At 44.7% G+C, this 22898-nt stretch overlaps 1 protein-coding gene across 5 annotated transcripts in view; it reads right to left on the bottom strand.

The window, feature by feature from the left end:
• The window catches only part of LOC135971370 (SH3 domain and tetratricopeptide repeat-containing protein 1-like), a 40985-nt gene that overhangs the window by 10818 nt on the left and 7269 nt on the right, over positions 1-22898 (bottom strand). The window contains exons 1-2 of one of the 5 annotated variants that reach the window (XM_065546558.2): positions 5685-5732; positions 5432-5549 (exon numbers count right to left, since the gene is read on the bottom strand). In XM_065546558.2, the coding sequence (XP_065402630.1) occupies positions 5432-5549; positions 5685-5711 (145 nt within the window). In that variant the 5' untranslated portion in view covers positions 5712-5732. Of the gene's footprint in view, positions 1-5229; positions 5550-5684; positions 5733-20852; positions 22204-22898 lie in introns of those variants that run through there. The other 4 variants (XM_065546555.2, XM_073993960.1, XR_010587528.2 and 1 more) reach the window with 4 other exon arrangements.

The raw sequence follows: 22898 nt of genomic DNA on the forward strand, positions 1-22898 counted from the left end.
GCTGCTGGGCTTTTTCTCCACAAACTGTGAGCCTGGAGTACATTTTTCTCCCTCGTGGTTACACATTCAGAGTCAGGGAAAGTGGCTTTAGCAGTAAAGAGGGGAGTGCAGTGAGAAGTGACCGGGCACTGAGAAGGGCAGACAGGGACTCTACCTCGGTGGCCTGCAGCATTCCTGGGCCTCGGCCTTTACTTTTCTATCTGTACAAGGGATCTAAAGGCCCGTGATTCTAGGCCACGACAGCTCTTCATACACACATACGCAAATATCACACGCCTATGTGAAAAGCTGTGACACTTGGCTGATTTCCTGAAGAAGTTATCTTGTATCATTTCTACTCAAGTACTCCACCTCCTTCCAGACAAGTATCTGAGGATGATGGGCGATCCCACAGCAATGTGTGTAACCTCTCCTGCTTATGATCCCTGTTCACATAGCATTTTCCAAAAGCATTTGGTGTGAAGTGCCAGAAGAAAGAAGAAGAAGGTTCTTTTAGCCCATTCATTCATTCATTCATTCATTCAACAAATATTGACTGACTAACTACGTGCCAGGCACTGGTGATATAACAAGGAACATACATATTTTTGTAGGTAGAGACAGACAACCAAAAAGTATGTTAAAGAGTGATCAATGCTGTAGAGGAAAATACACCAGGAAACAGGAAAGAAGAATACCCCTAGCCACCCTACACTGGGGTGATGCTAGCGTTACAAAATGGAAACAGCGGCCGGGCACGGTGGCTCACACCTGTAATCTCAGCTCTTTGGGAGACTGAGGCAGGCAGATCATCTGAGTTCAGGAGTTCAAGATCAGCCTGACCAATACGGCGAAACTCTGTCTCTACTAAAAACATAAAAATTAGCTGGACGTGGTGGCACACACCTGTAATCCCAGTTACTCAGGAAGATGAGGCACAAGAATCACTTGAACCTGGGAGGCAGAGGTTGGAGTGAGCCGAGGTCGTGCCACTGCACTCCAGCCTGGGTGACAGAGCAAGACTCTGTCTCAAAAAAAGTAAAAATAAAAATAAAATGTAAACAGAGAATAAGATACCAAAAGAAAGAACGTGAACGATTAATTGTAACAAAAGCCTTTGTAAGCTGATACTTTCCTTCCTGGATCCTTTTACCTTACAAATGGAAAAAAACGGTGGGTAGGGGTAGCATCAAAATTATGGTGATGTTTTAAGATGGCTTTGGGTTTCAGATATCTGACAGCCATACTCATGTACTTCAAGGAGAAAGCTCTAGCTCTGTAAGCCATCTGGGCAATGGTTTAATGTCTTTTTTTTTTTTTTTTCCCCAGAGGATTTTTAAAGTACAGGAAAACGTGTGTGTTTATTTGGCTGCTCTGTGCCCGCACACGTGCAAACTGTGCTAACAGGTTTTTCCATGTTTTGCTGAATTTGCCAGCTTGCCATAAACAGGCTTCCATGTCTTAATTGTCTATAAATAGCACGAACACACAAAAATGCAAATCAAGACAAGCTGTCCCTTCAACTGCTGCTGCCATGATGACAGCGAGCGACAATTGGCCAAATCAATACATGGAGACTGAAGCTGTCCGGCAGAGAGCACAGGGCCGACTGCTTTTCCCATAGCATTTAAAGAAACAAGCGGAAACAGCTCTCCACACAGGACAGACACGTCCTTTGTTCTTTGAATAAATGCTGCCAATGCCCAAAATACTTTCTCCATCACACTATCTATATGGAATTCAAGTTCCTTCCAATACCATGAGTAACACCAGTGATAGACTATGTTTAGCCATAATGACCCATTAGCATTCTTTTTCCTCTAAAATGTTGAAATAATAACATTGAGTGTGCACTCACGAGGTGCCAGGCTCTGAGTTTGATCTCGTTTAGTTCTCATTGAAATCCGGTAAGATCAGTACCATATTCTCTCATTTTTCATAGATGAGGAAACTGAGTCATAGAAAGGCTAAGTAAGTTGTCCATGGTCACAGGTTATTTAGGAACTTTTCTCCAAACTTTCAAAAGTTAACTACTGCCACTATTACTAATGGGTTTCTGTTTGTTTGTTTTTCTTTTTTTTTTTTTGAGACAGGGTCTTGCTCTGACCAGACTGGAGTGCAGTGGCGTAATGATGTTTCACTGCAGCCTCGACTTCCCGGGCTCAAGTGATTCTCGCACCTCAGCCTCTCCAGTAGCTGGGATTACAGGCATGAGCCACCACACCTGGCTAATTTTTTAATTTTTATTTTTTGTAGGGATGGGGTTTCACCATGTTGCCCAGACTGGTTCCGAACTCTGGGCTCAAGAGATCCTCCCAGGTCGGCCTCCCAAAGTGCTGGGATTACAGGTGTAAACCACTGTGCACAGCCCTACAAATGCGACTTGTACAAAGTCAGAGCAGTGAGCAGGAAGAGAACAGAGACTTCAGTGAGTCTCCTGGCTGTTGCAACACCATATCCCTCCTCCATACCGTAATGTGTCTACACCCACCAAGCTCCTAGATGTTGAAGGCAGGCCAGCTCAGAGCCGAAACAGCAGTAAAGAAAGAGAAGATGCAGACATGCGTCTTGATTTCAGTTCGAGCGTGCGTCTCTCCCCTGCAGCTGCACAGGCAGAAACCAGGGGCCTGAGTCTGAGGCAGTGTGTTTGGTTCCTGGCAGGTAATCTTTTGGGAGACCATCCCATACAATTAGTGTTACACTTCTCAAAAAGGAAGTGAGACTTTTATAGAAAAATCGATTCCATTTGGGAGAAAGGTCTAATAAAACTACAAAAGGATAATTCAACAACAAATTAAATTCATCTGTCCAAACTGAAATCCCAAAGCCCTCTGGGCACACAGCTGCTTTTCTGAGCTGAAATTCAGCTCCAGCTAAGAAACAGGTCAACTTTTCTAAAAAGATTCTTTTTCACAAGCCTTCAATAAAAATTCCTTTCCCTCACTTGTCATTTTCCAGATTTAATGGCTCCGTTGGCCTTCCTCTTATTTAGGCCATGAGCACTGACTGCATGTCTGCTACGGCTGGGACTCCAAGGGAGGCACCCTAGGGAACACAGATGACGGCAGCACAGCGACACCCTCAAGGAGCACACACGGGGAAGGCAAGATGATACCATGGCAGCCTTCAAACAGAAAAGAACTTGGCCTCCATACCCCGTCTCATTTCTAGAAAACAACGATGCTGAGTCAGTAACATTTACCGAACAGCCTGCAGTGTGAAGGCAGGCACGAGGGGGCTCCATGCGGGGAAGAGCACCTTCAGAAGGGGGCATGCAAGCAACGTGCAGGCAGGAGACACTCCCACTCACAAGGGCCAGCCTGGGGGCCTGCAGAAATGCCCATGCATCTGGGAGGAGGGAGAGAGGACAAGATACTTAAATGCTCTAAAATGAATAGAAGCATCCCAAGAACCTCCCCCAAAATGGGGCAGGGATTTACGAAAGACCAAACCGAGCATGCGCAGTTACCTGAGCATAGCGCCACCAGAGCGAGCTATCAAGGAAGAAACAGGGTCACTAGAAGCCTGAGCCTCTACTCCCAGCTCTGCAACTCATTCACCCTATGACCTTGGTGAAGGCTCTTAGCTTCTGTGAGCCACAAGAGAATCACGGGAAAACAGAAGATATGAAAACTGCTCTGCCTTTTTCACAGAACTGCTGAGGGAATAAAATCAGATAATGGATTTTTAAATTCTCTGTGAATTACGAAGCAAAATACAAACGTATGAAATCATTCTTACCATTAATAACAGCACTGTAAAATTAAGAGCAGAGTTAAGACAACAGCATTTTCCACCCCCCGACTCCCGAGAGAAATAGTGAGTCCAGCTGATGTATTTGGGCAACCCCAGTATCTAGGCTTTGAGAGCCTCAAACAGCTCAGGAACTCTGACAGTATCACTCCAGCCCAGTGCTCATTAAGTTCTCCAAGACAGCCACTGACATAAAATACTACAGCTTTTTCAGCTGGGCTTGAAGCCCTCCTCCAAGCTCACAGCACAGCTAAACAATGAAGAAGAGGTTTTCTGCTACTAGGCTCAAAAGCTGGCTTTTGTAGATTCCCATAGAAAGAACATTCAAGGCCAGGCGTGGTGGCTCATGCCTGTAATCCCAGCAATTTGGGAAGCCGAGGCAAGAGGATCACCTGAGGTCAGAAGATCAAGAACAGCCTGGCCAATATGGCGAAGCCCCGTCTGTACTAAAAATACAAAAATTAGCCGAGCATGCTGGCGGGCACCTGTAATCCCAGCTACTCGGGAGGCTGAGGCAGGAAAATCGCTTGAACTCAGGAGGCCGAGGTTGCAGTGAGCTGAGATCACGCCACTGCACTCCAGCCTGAGGGACAAGAGCGAAACTCCATCTCTAAGAAAAAAAAAATAAAGAAAGAGCATTCTTTTTTGCTGATGTTTAATTTCCTGTGCTTAATACAGAGAAATCATACAACACTGAAATCCTGAAAAACATATCATAAAAAGCATTTAGTGACTGAAAAGACATTCAATATAACCTGTAACAGTGAGTTCCCCTCCTCTTTCCAGCGAGCTCCACTAATGCTGTGACCCTTAACAATGCTTTCACTAACACAGAGAAAATTTAATAGGACCGCTTACCCCTCTCAGCTGACAGCTAAACCAGTGCTTCTCCCTGGGCTCACTAAAGATTGCCTTTACCTAAAACCAGGCTGCAATGACCCTGTAGATGTTGACTAACAATTTCAAAATTCCCATATTCTTTGTCCACTCCTAAGGAAGGTGAACTGAAGCCAGGTGTCTCCAAGTCAGAACTAACAGAGGCCGTAAACATCAATGGCCCATCCCCTTCTTTGACAACCAGGGGATCTAAAGCTGAGATTATGGAAGAAAACAGCCTGCTTAGGAACAAAGCGGAAACCAAAGCCTAGTCACTTAACCTCTGGTCCAGAAATCCTGTGACAATCCAGCACCCATATAGGATGAGTCTCCCTAACCAGAAACTCCGAAATCCACAACTTTTTGAGTGCCGACGTGACGCTCAAAGAAATGTTGATTGGAGCAGCTCAGATGCTGGATTTTTGAATTCAGGATGCTCAACCAGCAAGTGCAATACAAATATTCAAAAATCCAAAAATGCAAAAAAATCTGAGACACTTCTGATTCCAAGCAGTTTGGATGAGGGATATTCAACCTGCATTTTTTTTTTTCCTCTAATGAAGGAAATTAAAAATGAGGACCGAGCAAAGTCATTCAACCCATACTAAAGTCATTCAATAGTTTAATTAGTACCCATTTAAAGTTAAGTGCTACCCGCAGATATTTAAAAGGATGAACACATACATGCCTATAATCCCAGAACTTTGGAAGGCCGAGATGGGAGGATCACCTGATGTCAGGAGTTCAAGACCAGCACGGCTAGCATGGTGAAACTCCATCTCTACTAAAAATGCAAAAATTAACCAGGCATGGTGGTGCACACCTGTTATCCCAGCTACTCGGGGGGCTGAAGCACGAGAATCGCTTGAACCTGGGGGGAGCACGTTGCAGTGAGCCAAGATCACACCACTGTACTCCAGCCTGGATGACAAAGCAAGACTCTGTCTCAAAAAAAAAAAAAAGAAAAAAGAAAATTAATTTAAATTGTGTTTTCACATGCAGCCCATGTTCCCATAACACAAGCCCTGCTCTGTGCTCCAAGGGCACACAGGGTGCCCCTTTATCTTAATACTCACCATATTCCATGGCAGCCATTGGCACATGTCTGTCCATCACACTAGACTTCCTGTGCATGAGGCAGGGATCATATATTATTACCTTTCTGTCCCCAATGTCTGGCCTAGAAGACACTCAGTAAATGATTACTGAACTAAGTCAGTTACTAAGACATGTTAAACTTGTATTAACAAAAATGTCTGGCCTAGAAGACACTCAGTAAATGATTACTGAACTGAGTCAGTTACTGAGACATGTTAAACTTGTATTAACAAAAATGTCTGGCCTAGAAGACACTCAGTAAATGATTACTGAACTAAGTCAGTTACTAAGACATGTTAAACTTGTATTAACAAAATTAATTCAATAAGTTTGCCAATGCAGCGTTCATACCACACAGCTTAAATCTCAACCTGCGGATTTATCTTGTGTTCTGCTAGATTATCACCTATTAACATTCAGGAGGCACCTAGTATGTGCTAGGCATTACTAATTGCTGGGGACCTAGCAGTGACAAAACAACATTCCTTGTTCGAAGAGGAGTTCTAATAGAAAGAGGAATAGAAGGAACAGGCTAGATTGATGAGAGAGCTAAGAAAAGGACAGGCTGCCATGGGAAGCACCTGGTCTTGTCTGGATGGTACATAGTTAACGAAGTCTGAGTGCTTCATATGGCATAAGATCATCTCCTCCAAAGAAGCGAATGAAGCTTTGATTCCCCAGTACCGGAAGTCACCATAAAGATGCACACAGCCACATGCTTAGTGTAGGAAGTGAAACCAACCAACCAAACAAAGCTCCAACTTCCAGAGGCAACAGTCCAATTATGAAATCCTCTGGCTACGTTCAATTGAAATTCAAGGTATTCAAGAGGCTAATATTTAAGTGATAAATTAACCCAACCACTTAAAACTAAACTAGTCTTTGGTTCAAGGCGTAAGGGTATATACTACCTTTACAAATTTATTAGCTCTTAATATTTACATTTAAATATGATGATGATGGTGTAATAATAACTTTACTGAGTAGTTACTATGTGTTAGGCACCAAACTAAGCACTTTACACACACATTTGCACAATCCTGTGAGATGATAATGACTCCTTGTCATCCCATTTCATAGCTGAAAGTCAGGTTTATATAAGCTTAAAAACTTGCCCCAGATGACACAGCTAGTTAGCAAGACGCAGGCAGCCTGACTCCATAGGCCTTGTTTAAAGAAGGAATATTTATAAACTGTCCAGCACAGCAGTGGTACAAACAAGAGTTCAATAAATGCCTAAAGAGTACTTCATACCCAAAATTGTTTCCCGCCAATCAAACTACACTTACTCTGGTTCTGCATAACCAACTGTCAAATCATTGTTCCATGAAGAAAAGGTGGAACGGGTAGAGATCAGAATAGAGTGAATAACTGGTAAATATACTTCATGGCAGGTAGTAACAGGAGGTGGCATTTAGGCTATTTCCACATTTGTTTGCATAACACTTTTTTTCACAGTTCTAAAGCACAAGAACCATTCTAAGCTGGTGAAAGCATAAGGCATGTCTATGATCCAGGACTCCAATTCACTGTGGATCAGTGGATCTCAACCTTTATGGTATATCGGTTTTTAACAGCACTATAGCTGCCCAGGCTCCATTCCTGCAGATTCTATTTCAACTGGTCTGGAGTAAGCACGCATGCTTTTTTCACAGCCCCCCAGATGCAGCTAGGTTTGCAAACCACTATCCAAGATGTTCTCACACTTCCGCTCAGTTCAACACACACTCACTGAGATTCTAAGCACTACGAATCGGGCTAAGTTAACAAGTCAGGCTCGACTCCCTAATAATATTGGCAAAGAAACCAATATCAGAGATTTATTCCAGTCCAAACCAAATAAATTGCCGGGTGAAAAAAATGCCCAGGCAAAGTTTGCCACACAAAACAACTTCCTGTATCTTCCCGGTCCGTAGCCTAGAGACTGACTCTGAGCCATGAGAATTCAGAATCAGGGGAAAATGCCAGTCTGAGGCATCTGCCACACTCCTAACACACCCCCAAAAGCGCCCAGCTACATTTCACATCCACTGTCCTAACAGGGGTCGAAATAGGGAAGAGCAGTGCAATACAGAAAACAGAGCCTGCTGGGTGCCAAAAGGCTGGGGAATTCCAGTCCTAGCCCTGCTACCAATCGGTCTGGTCACTTCTCTCTGGTCCTGGTGTGGCCAACAGTTACGCGAGAGGGTGAGGCATAAAACCACAGATGTCAGGCAAGCTCCAGAATCCAAAATACATAGAAATTAAAAAGCATTAAGGTGATATCAAGGAATATATGCCATCAACCAGAAAAGTAACTGAAGTATTCCTTTTCCCATTCATAAGAAATCAAATGTGGAAGCAGAAAACTGAGCAATCAGCCTACCAAGTTGACTGGGGCAACAGAATACACTCAGGGATTCTGTTCAAAACAGCGGGGGTGACAGGCCAAAAGGAGAATGGCAGAGCGTCCCTCTCTCCTCTGTCCACCCATGCCACCAGCACGTGAGTGCGTCCACACGCAGCGCCCAGTCTCCTGTTCCACTGACGCCAGCGTCCACTCATCGCAAGCCTACTAAGTGCCACATCTGCTATGATGCTCCCTCATCTCATCACCATAGACATCCCTGCTGGAGGTGAGTATGTGACAGACGAAAATCACGGAGGCCTAGGGAGGTTGAGACCTGCATTCCCACTGCGGTGAGGGCGTGCTTGAGAGGGACCCCACGGCTGGGCTCTCCATGCTGCTCTCCTCAGTAACCACTCCCAGAGCAGAGCAGCGAGGGGGAATTTTCTTCCTCTCACTATTTTCAGCCCCTTGGCTGACCCAGCATTCCCCAGAAAGCTATCGAGTCCTGACAGCTCTGAGGCCACAAAGCCATAAACGCAGGGGACACACAGCCCATCTGTCTCTAACGGGTCTTTTACTTGTCATGCTGGTCATTTCTAAGAGCAGATGGGTTAAGAAAGACGTGGCAGGTTACCACGAAATGACCCCTCCACTCCTCCGTGGGGGAAGGCTGACTAGCGAGCAGTCAGGCCGGCTTTCTCCCCCCCCACTCCCTGCATTCCTGTCCCTAAGGAACCACAGACAATTCCACCAAATATAGGCAGGAGACAGCCACCTCCTTCCTACAGCTGGAGGGGGGAAGGGTCCTCTCGGGCCTTTCTAACTGCATGAAAACCAAACTGTGAGCCGTACTGACCCGGGCCTCACTCATGTTGCAGGCATGTACAACACAGGTGCCCAGTGGTATCATCAGGCAGAAATATGAATGTGCTTTCCATCGTTTTCATACAGTGATTCCAGAACCGCTATTCACACAGCTCCACTTCTCACACATATAACGGGCTTCATGGATTACACAGCATTTTCACCAAGCCCCTCATCCGCTCCTCCCAGCAGCCTTGTGTGATCCCTTCAGTAAGCTTCCTCATCTCCATTTCTTAAGAAATGGAGTTTCTGAGGTTATGAAACCAAAACTTTCCCAAGAACATCCAGCTGGTGTTAGAACCAGGATATGAGGGCTTCTGATTCTACAACCAGTATTTGTGCCAATATTCCACATGGGCCCCTCCAGGGATTTCTGCCTGATCTTAAAATGCAGACAGCAAATCCGTCTCTCTAGAGTTCTGGGGTTCCCTATAGACAAGAAGTAAAACTTCTAACAGAAAGCTTATACTTATTTGGAAGGCTACGTGGGATATTCCTTTAAGTTAGTTTGTTCATGTTTTGGAAAGATTGTTCCAATGACAATGCGGGGCATCAAGTGTAGAAAGGATTCCATGATGAGGCAGAGAAACAATTCAGTGGCTCTTACAATAGTTCAAATGAGGCATGAGGCGCAACCAGAAAGGACAGAGGGAAAATGCATTGGAAAGAAATGCAAAATGAAGTCCACTCAGACCCAGGATGGAAAAAAGGGGATTAAGCATGATAGTGGTTTCTAGTTTGAAAGACTGATGAACAACGATGTCATTAACTACTGCAGAGTGGTATCTGGGGCCTGGGTGCACCAGTTTGTTTAACCATTCACCTGCTGAGCAGTTTCCAGGCTGTTTCCAGTTTCTAGCCTTTATAAATAATGCTGCTATGAACAGATACATAAAGGCTTTTGTGTGAACATAAGTCTTCATTTCTCTGGGATAACTGCCCATGAATGTGACTGCTGCATCCTATGGCAATTGCACATTTAGTTTTTTCAGAAACTGTCAGCTGTTTTCCAGAATGGCTGTACCATCTTCCATTCCCACCAGCCAAGTGTGAGTGATCCCATTTCCTTGCATCCTCACCAGCATTGGTCTTGTTACTACCTTTTATTTTAGGCATTCTGATAGGTGTATAGTGATGTGGCTTTAGTGTGCATTTTTCTGATGGCTCATGATGTTGAACATCTTTTCCTGTGCTTATATGTTATCTGAAATGCCTCTTCAGGTCTTTTATTCATTTTCAAAGTAGATGATTTGGTTTCACTGCTGAATTTTGATAGTTCTTTATATATTATAGATATGAGTCCTTTATCAGACATCTGGTTTGCAAATAGTTTCTCCCAGTCTCTAGCTCCTCTTTTCATCTTTATTTTGCACTGTACATTTTAGTCCATGATCCATTTTGAGTTAATTTTTGTACGAGGTATAAGGTTTAGATCAGAGTTCAGGTTTTTTTCCTATGAATAATCAGGTAGCCATTAACTTTTTTTAAGAGACAAGGTCTCACTCTGTCACCCAGGCTGGAATGCAATGACAAGAACAGAGCTCACTGCAGCTTTGACTCCTGGGCTCAAGTTATCCTCCTGCCTCAGCCTCCTGGAGTAGCTGGGACCACAGGCAGGTACCACCACGACCAGTTAATTTTTTTAGTTCTTGTAGAGACAGGGTCTTGAGCCATGTTCCCAGGCTGGTGTGGAACTCCTAGGCTAAAGTCATCATCCCACTTATATGCGGCCAGGCAGTGGCACATGACTGTAATCACAACACTTTGGGAGAATGAAGCAGGAGAATCACTTGAACCCAGGAATTCCAGACCAGCCTGAGCAACAGAGGGAGGCCCTGTCTCTGCAAAAAATTTTAAACATTAGCTGGGCATGGTGTTGTACACCTGTGGTCCCAGCTACTTGAGAGGCTGAGGTGGGAGGATCTCTCGAGCCTATGAGGCTGAGGCTGTAGTGAGCCATGATTGCACCACTACATTCCAGTCTGGGAGAAAGTGAGACACTGTCTCCACAAAAAAAAAAAAACAAAAAAAAAACAAAAGAAAAGAAAGAAACAAACAAACAAAACATGCTAGAGCATCACCCATATGAGACAGGTATTGTCTTTCTGAAAATTTAATTACAGTTATATAATAGACATGTAAAATGTCCACTTTGAAAGCTTGAAAAATATATAACTCTAAGTATTCTTACCTTAAAATTCTGATTCCTACCTAAGATATCACATACTGTTTACATAAGTATCACAATGCCTGGACAACAACTAAAAATGTGTACGAGGGAGAAAAATGAGCATGTATGCCTATTAATTAAGGTATATTTCCCCCTCATTACACAAAAAGTCATCACGGCAAACCCCTGTGACTGTATCTAAAGCAAGCCTACAGTTTTACTTCTCTGTATAATAAAATGCAAGGCTAAAATTCAAATACTAAACATTTCCTGAAGCCAAGGGTAGTTTACTTAAAATAAATGCCCCGGGTCTATATCAAAAATATGAAAAAGCTAGCTACTTAGCCATTGCAATCTAAGTTCAGCTTTTTCTTTTTAAATTGACACATAATTGTGCACTCTACATATGTATGGAGTACACATAGTGATGTTATATTACATGTAATTTATGTGATCAGCGTAATTAGCATATCCACCATCTCAAACATTTATCATTTCTTTGTGTTGGTAACGTTCAATACCCTTCCTCCAATTATCTGGAACTATATATTCTTTTTTTTTTTTTTTTTTTTTTTTTTGTGAGACAAAGTCTTGCTCTGTTGCCCAGGCTGGAGTGCAGTGGTGTGATCTCAGCTTACTGCAACATCTGCTTCCCAGGTTCAAGCTATTCTCCTGCCTCGGCCTCCCTGGTAGCTGGGGTTACAGGCACCCACCACTATGCCCGGCTAATTTTTGTATTTTTAGTAGAGATGGGGTTTCACCACATTGGCCAGGCTGCTCTCAAACTCCTGACTTCAGGTGATCCACCCATCTCAGCCTCCCAAAGTGCTAGGATTACATACATGAGCCATGGTGCCCAGCCTGAAACTATATATTCTTGTTAACTATAGTCGTCCTATGTTATAAAACACTAGAACTTACTCCTATCCAGCTCTAATTTTGCATCCTTTAACAAATTTCTCCCTATCTCCCTCTTCCCCCACCCTTCCAACGCTCTAGGATCCTCTGTCTACTTTCAACTTCCATGAGATCCACTCCTTTTGCCTTCCACATAAGAGAATATATGCTGTGTAACTTTCTGTCCCTGGCTTATTTCACATAATATCTTCCAGTTCCATCCACATTGTTGAGAATAACAGGACTTCATCCTGTGTTATGGCTGACTAGTACTCCACTGTGTATAAAGACCACATTTTCTCTATCCATCATCTGCTGTTGGACACCGAGGCTGATTCCATACCTTGGCTATGGTGAACAGTGCTGCAGGAAACACAGAGGTGTGGATGCCCCTCCAACACTGATTTCCTTTTCTTTGGGTATCTACACTGTAGTGGGACTGCTGGATCACACTGTAATTTCATTTGCAGTTTTCTGAGGGACTTCCATACTGTTTGCCATAGTGGGTGCCCTAGCTTACTCTTACTCTTTTTCATTTTTCTCTTTGAGACAGAGTCTCACTGTTGCCCAAGCTGGAGTATAGTGGTGCAATCTCGGCTCGCTCACTGTAGCATCCGCCTCCCGGGTTCCAGTGGTTCTCATGCCTCGGCCTCCTGAGTAGCGGGGATTACAGGCGCCTGCCACTGCACCTGGCAAATTTTTGTATTTTTTAGTAGAGATGCGGTTTCACCACGTTGGCCAGGCTGGTCTTGAACTCCTGGCCTCAAGTGATCCGCCCACCTCAGTCGCCCAACAGTGCTGGGATTACAGGTGTGATCCACCATGCCCAGATAATTTTTGTGTTTTTAGTAGAGACGGGGTTTCACCATGTTGGCCAAGCTGGTTTCAAACTCCTGACATCAGGTGATCTGCCCATCTCGGCCTCCCAAAGTGCTGGGATGTCCGCGTGCACCCCGCGCCCAGCCAGCTGCTCTAGTTTACACCCCCCTACACCCTGTAAGAGCTCCCTTGTCTCCATATCCTTGCCAGCACTTGTTATTTTTTGTCTTTTTGATAATACCCATCCTAATCGGTGAGATGATACCTCACTGCGGTTTTGATTTGCATTTCTCTGATTGTAAGTGATACTGAACATTTTTTTCACATATTTTTTGGCCATTTGTATGTCTTCTTTCAAGAAATGTCTGTTCGGTTGGGTGTGGTGACACCAACCTGTAAGCCCAGCACTCAGAACGCTAAGGCAGGAGGACAGCTTGAGCCTAGACCAGCCTAGGCAGCAGAGCAAAACCCTAGCTCAAAAAGAAAAAAAAAAAAAAAAAAAAAAAAGAAATATCTGTGTCTGTTCAGCTTTTTGACCTCCAAAAATTAAGAGCCCATTTTGGAATCGGACGACCTGCCTGATTCAGAGACAATCTGTGTTTGGTTCTACTCTGCTACTTCCTATGTGACTTTGGGAAGTTCCCTTAGCCACTTTGAGCTCAACTTCCTCAACATTAACCAGGAATAAGTACCACCTGCCTCTGCTGGTTAACGCTGAGGACTGAAAGGAGAACCTCAACGCCACTTGACGATGCTGCCTGGCGGAAGCCCCTCAATGCGGGACTGGTAGGATCATCTGAAGCTAAGTACAACTTTCCTTTCCACTGTCCTAGGCTCACTCTGCATGCGATTAGAAAGGAATAGCGAATAAAGGAAACCAAAATAATTGCTTAATTTTTAATAAGAAATTTTTAAAAAGTGGGGGTGGTGGCAAAATAGGAGGGAGAGGAGGGGAAGGAAAAAGCAGCCAGTCCCAAATTCTAGTCCAGGGCTCATCCCCGGCCTCCTCACTCAGGCAATCACCAGTCCCCACCTCCTGGGGAGGGGTACTTTCTCCGCTGGATTCACCTACAGGGAAGGCACTGCCACAGGTGTTCAGAAACCAGGAGCACCTTGAAATGGGCAATGTGCTTTGGGTAGGAGACCTACAATTTGCCCAAAGAAACCACGGCACAAAAGTGACCCACATAGGAGGGACCAATGGCTGTAAATACTTGGTGGCAAAAACTGATGTCATACCGTCTGTAAAGGAGACACACACCCAAATAAAATTTGCCAAAATAGCATGAAAAAAATTCAGCAGACATCCAGTGCCATTCTGTTACTGAAATATGTATATCCCAAAGCCAGGGACCTCTCTGGAACACTGTCTTTATTTCCACGTTTCATGGAAGATGTTTGAGTGCACTCACGTGTGTCTCAACAAACCTCCAGTCCCTGCTCTAAACCCTGTGACTCCTCAGCAAAACCCAAAAACAAGTATCAGTTTTCCTTCCAAATGGGAAATTTCCTGACCTAGCGAAACCAGCATCAAATCCACTTATTATGAGATAGCTGATTACAGGCAAAGCCCTCTAGTCCAGGATGACTCCCCTCCTGCAGGAGCGGGAAGGATGGGCATAGCACTGGCCTTCCAGACCACATCTCCAGGCAGTTTGAAACCATGGCTGCTCAGGTGAGCCATGATAAAAATCAAAACCAAGTATCTCTGAAAAGTGTGCATGTCAAGACCCAGACCTCGGACCAGACTCAGCAGAAATGGATGTTGCAAGGTTTGTTCAGAGACCTCCTCTCCATACCCCCTCTCCCCGGGACCTCCCTCCTTGCACTAGCGGTCCAGGGCCAATGGACCGCTCCCTTACCTCTAGCCCAGTGCATTTTCAGGACCAGCTCCCAGACTGTACCAGACCCTGAAATGTATTCGCTGAATGCACTATTTCTTGAAATGATCATAAATCACCTGATTATAGCAACAATTGTTTTAAAAGTGTTCTCTCTCTCTCAGGAATCATGCCATGAGTTTGAGCAAGCAGCTTTGCTTCTCTCTACTGCAATTCTATCATTTGCAAAATGTTAACAATTACTGTGTTCACCCATAGCATTGTTGTAAAAAGCCTTAAGACCCACTTCATGTAGCCTGCCCGGAGCACAGACCCTGTCACATGGTAAATGCCCACTGAAGGTGAGTTATCTGTAGCTATTATTACCTGCCCCTCCAGCGAACAAAAGGAGTCGATCAGGTCTCATCGTATCACCATGAAAGGATGTCCATGTAGACTGTGCAGTGGGAGTAGGGGAACTCAATGTTTATCAGGTACTATTTTGTTTTTTACAAAGTGTACATATGTATTTGTAGGTACACTGGAAAAGATCTGGAAGGAAATACACCCAGTGTTAATAGTGACTACCCCAAAGACACATTCATCCAAACACACAACAGAAAAACACTATCTTTCTGTCTTCCATATCATTTGAACTATTTTCAATAAGCATCTATGGCTTTTGTAAAGTTTTTGAAAGCAATTTATTGCATTTTTTTCTGGAGAAACAAGCAGGAGCACGAAAAAGGTGGAAACAGAAGGTAAAATGGAATGGGACTCAATGGAATTGAGTCCCAGCCAGGCTCAGCAGGCACACGAACCACACACCTCTCACTACAACTCAACACCAGCTCTCTCTTCTCTTGGTCCAATGGCCCAAGACTTAGAGATAAAATGTTTATTGTGATCACATCAATCACACCAAGGAACTTGGAACCACCCTTTCAAACTCCTCTCGTTGTGTGTACCTGCCCAGGGCTGTTAGCTTTCCTCCTGTGTCTTTGGCTGGCCTGTAATCCCCTAGCAGTGGAAATGCATCCTGACACTTAGCCATCATCCCCACAACACTCAGCACCGCATAGAGACCAGGGCAGTGATGCCCACTCGGACTGCGATTCACTTATAAAGCAAAGGACCAGGGGCCAGATGCGACTTGTCTTTGGTAACTCACCAGCTGTTGCTTGAACCAGAACAAAGCCAGGTCTCCTGATGCCCAGAAAAGAGCTAGTGCCTGTACCGCTAGAAAAGTGGTGAAAATGTTTTGCTTGCTGTGAAAAGACGCACTACTGGAGAAGATGGGTGCAACTTCTCATGGAGCCACTCAGCCCAGATCACCAGGAAACAGGGCTGCCGGATGACACACTAAGCCCAGATCACCAGGAAACAGGACTGCCATATGAGACACTAAGCCCATCCACTGGAAAGGAAATCTGGCTGGGCAGTAGAAGGAAATTCACACAGGTTACCCCAGCCCAACGGCAGGAACAACATGAAGAAAACAAAAAATAACTGACTGGAAAGCCATAGCCTGGCTAGCAAATTCAAAACAGAGCCACAATCCTAGCAGCACATATCACTGCAACACAGAGCTTCAGTCAGTGTGCTCACACTTTAAGTAGAAAGGTAAAATGTCCATGTTTTTGGAACAAAGGGCTATTTTTATGTGTGTGTGTGATGTCAGAACAAACTGTTGGCAAGGAAATAGAAATAGGCGCCCTTACACATTGACAGTGAGATAACAGTATGGCCTTAACAGAAGGGAATCGAGCAACACCCATCAACATTTAAAATGTGCAGAACCCTGAATCCCACAATTCCATTTCTAGCAATGCATCCTATGAACATATTGATGCAAATATGGAAGAATTACGTACAACTCAGCATTGATTAATCCAAACGGTTGGGAATAACCTAAATATTTACCAGTGGGGAACTGATGGAGAACACTGTTTATCTTATGCCAACATCTGTGTTTTAAAAAGAAGATACATAGGCTGGGTGCAGTCGCTCACACATGTAATCCCAGCACCTTGAGAGGCTGAGGCAGGTGGATCAAGAAGCCAAGATATCCAGACCATCCTGGCCAACACGGTGAAACCCCGTCTCTACTAAAAATACAAAAATAATCTGGGCATAGTGGCGCGCGCCTGTAGTCCCAGCCACTCAGGAGGTTGAGGCAGGAGAATCGCTTGAACCCAGGAGGTGGAGGTTTCAGTGAGCTGAGATCACGCCAGCCTGGTGACAGAGCAAGACTCCATCTTGGAAAAACAAACAAGCAAACAAACAAACAAAACTGGCAACAGTGGTCACAGAGCAGTGATGGGAGTAGGACTGCCTTTCACTCTCCAGGACCTTTTGAATGTCGCTCATATTACATACTCAAAATATATGACTACAGTAAATATTTTCAGAGTAACTATGAAAAACTGGGGAAATAATAATATCTAACACACAGGACTGCTGCATAATTAAAGGATGAAAAACATTAATCACTATCAGAGTTCAAAGGAAGAAAGATTAATTCTAGCTTGGATGTCAGAGCGGGGATCATGTAAAGGAAGTGAGTATTTCAAGTCTTGAAGGATGGAGAAGATTTAAAGAGGCAGAAGTGTGGAGATGATGTCCCAGATGGAGATAAGAACATAGGCGAAGACGATGTCCCAGACGGAAATAAGAACACAGGTGAAGACGATGTCCCAGATGGAGATAAGTACATAGGCAAAGACGATGTCCCAGACGGAAATAAGAACACAGGTGAAGACGATGTCCCAGATGGAGATAAGTACATAGGCAAAGACGATGTCCCAGACGGAAATAAGAACACAGGTGAAGACGATGTCCCAGATGGAGATAAGAACATAGGCAAAGAAGATGAAGAGATGAGAAGGTATAAATTCTAAATGCAGCTCTCAGGCTGGGCTTCAGAACAGCGCTTAGGCAACAAGTTGGAATGCAAGGCTGATGGCGGGAATGGAAACACTGCAACCCAACTTGCATATCACGCCCAGATCATGAGCCTTGAATGCCAAGCCAGGGAACCCGTCCTTGATCTTAACAACAAAAAATCACTGGGCTGGGCGTGTGGCTCACGCCTGTAATCCAGTGCTTTGAGAGGCTGAGGTGAGAGGACTGCTTGAGGCCAGGAGTTTGAAACCACTCTGGACAACACAGCAAGACTCTGACCTTACAAAAAATTTAAAAATTAGCTAGGCAGTGCTGGGATTACAGGTGTGAGCCACCACACCCGGCCTGGTTTCTCTACTTCTAAGGGCACTAATCCTGTCAGACCAGGGCCCACGCTCATGACCTCATCTAACCCTAATCACCTCTCAAAGGTCCTATCCCCTAATACCATCACACTGGCAGTTAGGGTTCCAGTACAAGAATCTGGAGGGGACATTAACATTCAGTTTATAACAATGTCTTTTCAATCCTGTTGAAAAAAACAACCAAATGAGTAGGCAAAGAAGTACCTTATATGTAAACAAGTCAGAACTTTTCATATTTCTGCGAACACATTAAGGTCAATTTAAAATGTCTGATAACAAGAGTCAGAAGCAGAGATAAATGAAAGTTAGTTACTCTGCATTTTAGGCCCACCTTGAGTTGTCTTCCAATGACATTGTGGCACAAAGAACACTGCTTTCTATTCCTGGTTTTGCCACCAAAGAAGCTGGAACATTTCCCTGTATTTCTGTTTATCTTGAAAATCACTGGGCTGACCTAGCAGACCTCCAAGGTCCCTTCCATTCACAAATTCCACAAATAACTTCCTACCAACAGAGGCTACACAAATAAACTACACTGACGAAGGGGAAAGCTAACACTAGCAAACAATGAGATGCACACAAGACAAGACGTATAGAGAAGTGGATCAACCACAAACTGGTGGACGATGAGCCGGCGGGGGATAAAAACACATTCCCTAACGATGGACAGACAGGAAATGGCGCTGAGGTAGTATTGTTGAAGATTTCCTATTTTACAACTTCAAGATAAATGGCCCAATTGTTTATATTCATTCTGATTAAATGTGAACGTGAAAACTTCCTCCAGGGGACACAGACATCTAAAAAGTTCCCAATGTATCCAATTTGTCATTTGATATTTTTACTGACAAGAAAAATGAGGGACTGAATATACAAACAGAACATGCCTGATCATATGTATAAAGACAGAACTCAGACCACAACCTGTAGCTGCCCACCCAGGAAACCAATCCCCTATCTACAGTAAACAGCTAGGAGGCCAGCCAGGCTAGCACATGAGACAGGAAGCCAGACTGCTCTCTCTCCACAACCCAGAAACTAAACCACGATTCTGTCCGTGGCCAGGACTTGACTCAAAACTGACAGCCACCCTAATTTTGGCCCCTATTTCCATTTAGGATAATTCAAAGAAAGCCAAATACACCCCTAACGAATCACATAGGACACCCCACTTCTGCACAGCCGCCTCCAGCCCCCACAACAGCCTCCACTGAGAGCCATTCTTTTCCATCCTGAAGCTTCCCCACTCCTCATCTGCCACTCACTTGCATGTCAGTCTCTGCCACACGCAAGTGATGGTGCCGACTCCCTTGCCACAGCAGCTCTGAGAAAGTCATCTCTGCCTGTCTCATGTGGGCGGCCTTCCTTTATTTCCCCCAAAGAATAAGTCTTAAATGAGGGGCTTCTCTCTATATGGCCCAGCTACACAATTCAGAAGCCCAGCATGGCAATTCCAAGCCTGGAAAGACCATACACCCCTCAGGTCTTCTTTCCACAAAACACAACTTCCTTGAGTTCTTCAGTCACTCCCCACTAACCGGGGAAGGAACCATGTGTTATGGAAAGATCAAGGGCTTTGAAGTCAAACTTCTGAGTTCATCAAGTACTTCATCTTTCCACTTAAATTACATGGCCCTGCCCAGGCGTGGTGGCTCACACCTGTAATCCCAGCACTTTGGGAGGCCGAGTTGGGCGGATCACCCAAGGTTGGGAGTTCAAGACCAGCCTAACCAACATGGAAAAACCCCGTCCCTACTAAAAATATGAAATCAGCCTGGTGTGGTGGCTCATGCCTGTCATCCCAGCTACTCGGGAGGCTGAGGCAGGAGAATCACTTGAACTTGGGAAGCAGAGGTTGTGGTGAGCCAAGATCACGCCATTGCACTCCAGCCTAGACAAGAAGAGCAAAACTCTGTCTCAAAAAAAAAAAAAAAAAAAAAAACAAATGACGTGACCTTGAACAATTTTCTTAACTTCTCTAAGCTTCTATCTTCATCTTCAATAAAATAATTTTACCTCTAAGATTGCATTAAATGGAATCCCACATGTAAAACAGCTGACAAATATTAGGGGCCCAACAGCTGTGTGCTCCTACTGCTGCCCCACTTTACCCCAAGGGAGAAGTGCAAGATGTCCAGAAAAAGCCTGTTGATCCCTACACCTCAGCATCCTGTGTTCACACAAGGCGCAGTGGCATCCAGACTTACCTGGGTCACCCAAAGACAAGCCATGTTTTGATTTGTCAACTTAGGTACACATGGCTTCTAATGTTCACCATATATGATCCATAATTTAGAAGAGATTTTCCTACACTACCCCGCGGTTCTATTTTAGCAGACTTAGATGTGCCATAATAGCTCACTCTCTTAAGCCCTCTTCAGTATCAAAAACAAAACTTTAATCTGTAACACAGTTATCAGCCGTGAAAGTGGAAAAGGTACCTATGAGTCAAAATGACCCTCTGCCCCGCTCCACCCCACCCTACAAAAAGCTGTTCAGGAGTATTTGGGCTGCTTATGAGAATGCTGTCTGTATTCCCAGGAACAGACAAACGCCTACCCTGGTTAGAAGCTGCACTGCTCAGCCTCCAGGGTAGAAAGCTCCCCACACCCTCTACCCAAGGAGAAGAGAAGCAAATGGGGTGGCCAGGCTCCAGGACGTGGACTGTTTAGTGTGGTTTCTGCAGTCCAGGTCACCGCCATGGGTGAAGCTTTTCCTTCCTTCTTTTCCAACCAAGTGGCCAAGGTCCTACGGCTGCTGTAGGGCCTCTTCCCCAGGATGAGACAGCCCAGCCATTCCCCTTCCCTCTTTTTTTTTTTTTTTTTTTTTTTTGAGATGGAGTCTCACTCTGTCACCCAATCTGCACTGCAGTGGTGCAATCTTAGCTCACTGCCACCTCTGCCTCCCGGGTTCAAACAATTCTGCCTCAGCCTCCCTGGTAGCTGGAGTTACAGGCGCCCAGCACCACGCCCAGTTAATTTTTATATTTTTAGTACAGATGGAGTTTCAACTTGTTGGCCAGGCTGCTCTCGAACTCCCGACCTCAGGTGATCCACCTGCCTCGGCCTCCCAAAGTGCTGGGATTACAGGCATGAGCCACCGCATCTGGCCGAGTCAGCCCAGCCATCTTGACTTTTTGTTCTGGCAAAATTACTCTCTTCCACGTCTGCCTTCCAAGTAGCTAAATCAGAGATCTGGCCTTGGGGCAGGCTTGAAGAACCCCTGTTTTTTGGTCCTCAAGAGCTCCTACCAGGGTCTGGGACAATTCCAAGACTTGTGTTCTTAAAGAGGAAAGAAACCTCACATACACGGCTCTCGCAGAGCTCAGGCAGAGCTCAGGCAAGGCTTGGGAGGTGGCCCTAAGGTTTGGGTGTGCCATCTATGATAACAGCTAAGAGATCTGAAGCCAGCTGTCTGGGTTCCAACCTCAATTCCAACAGCACTGGCTGTGTGATGTTAGACAACGTCCCCAGCCTCTCTGTGGTTCAGTTTCCTCACTGTAAAAGGGACGCAACAATAGAGCTTCTCTAAAAATTAAGTGAATTGGTGCATATAAGGTATTCAGAACAATGCTTGGCACATGGGGGAGTTCAATAGACACGTAATGAACAGAGTAACTTAGCAATTAGTAAATATACTCATCCAGGACAGGCGCGGTGGCTCACGCCTGTAATTCCAAAACTTTGGGAGGCTGAGGCGAGAGGATCACTTGAGCCCAGGAGTTTGAGACTAGCATGGGCAACACAGCAATATTCCATCTCTAAAAATGTGTTTCTGTAACATATATGTCTATATAGACTCATATATTCACAGTGTATTTATAATACACAAAATAGCGGAATACAGACTTAACTATTCACAATGGTTACTTCTAGAGAAGGGGAAATGCAAATTTCAGCTTTTTATGCTACACATATATTCTTGTATCATCTGAAATATTTAAGCAAATTGTATGTATAAATTTGCCCCAAAACACATAGCAGAACAATGTAGTTTTGACTCAAAAATCTTCAAATCATGATGGAATTGTCCTGTGAAAGTAAAGTTATAGAGATGAAAAGTCTCCCTCCAGCCTAAATGCTCTTTCATATGACCTATATTACACACACCAATGCAGACGCCCCAATCCTTTCCCCACGGTCATAAGAATTTTTCAGTGAACTGTATTCCCCTTTACAAACTAGATGATAGTTAGAGTTACCAGGCAAGAACGTGGATCCAGTTCTGCTTTTTCAAAGCCCAATGTTCCTCACATAATAGCAATGCATTCTTCAACCGGTCAACTGCCCCCAACACCTGAGCTCTCTGTTGTACACAACTCAGCGAGGCCTGGGAGAAAGCAGGTGCAAATTTCACTTACTCAGTAACAACACATCCCACCTGATTCCTCTGCTGGGCTAGTTCTCAAGTCATCTTTTTCTAAGCTTTCATTCGGCTCTACCACATGTACCTAGGCTGGGTAAAATACTTTACCAGGTTTTTTTTTTTTTGAGATGGAGTTTCACTCTCTAGCCCAGGCTGGAGTGCAGTGACACCATCTCGGCTCACTGTAACCTCCACCTCCCGGGTTCAAACGATTCTCCTGCTTCAGCCTCTCAAGTAGCTGGGACTACAGGCACACCCAGGACTACCACCACACCCAGCTAATTTTTGTATTTTTAGCAAAGATGGGGTTTCACCATATTGGCCAGGCTGGTCTCAAACTCCTGACCTCATGATCCGTCCGCCTTGGCCTCCCAAAGTGCTGGGAATACAGGCGTAAGTCACCGCACCTGGCCTACTTTACCAGTTTTATTCCTGAATTAAACCTGTTATTACTATCAATAACGTCAATCAGTGCCATTTCATTCACCGTATGACACACACACACAAAGCACTCCATACTCGCTCCACCTATCTGCTTTTCTGCAATGGCCACAGTGTTCCCCATCTTACATGAGAGGCACACACAAAGACAATGACTTCTCCAAGGTTTTGTAATTCACAATCAGTGGCAGAACCAACATGACCAACCACGTCTGGCC

This window comes from Macaca fascicularis, chromosome 6 (assembly GCF_037993035.2).
Source record: "Macaca fascicularis isolate 582-1 chromosome 6, T2T-MFA8v1.1".
Lineage (NCBI taxonomy): Eukaryota > Metazoa > Chordata > Mammalia > Primates > Cercopithecidae > Macaca > Macaca fascicularis.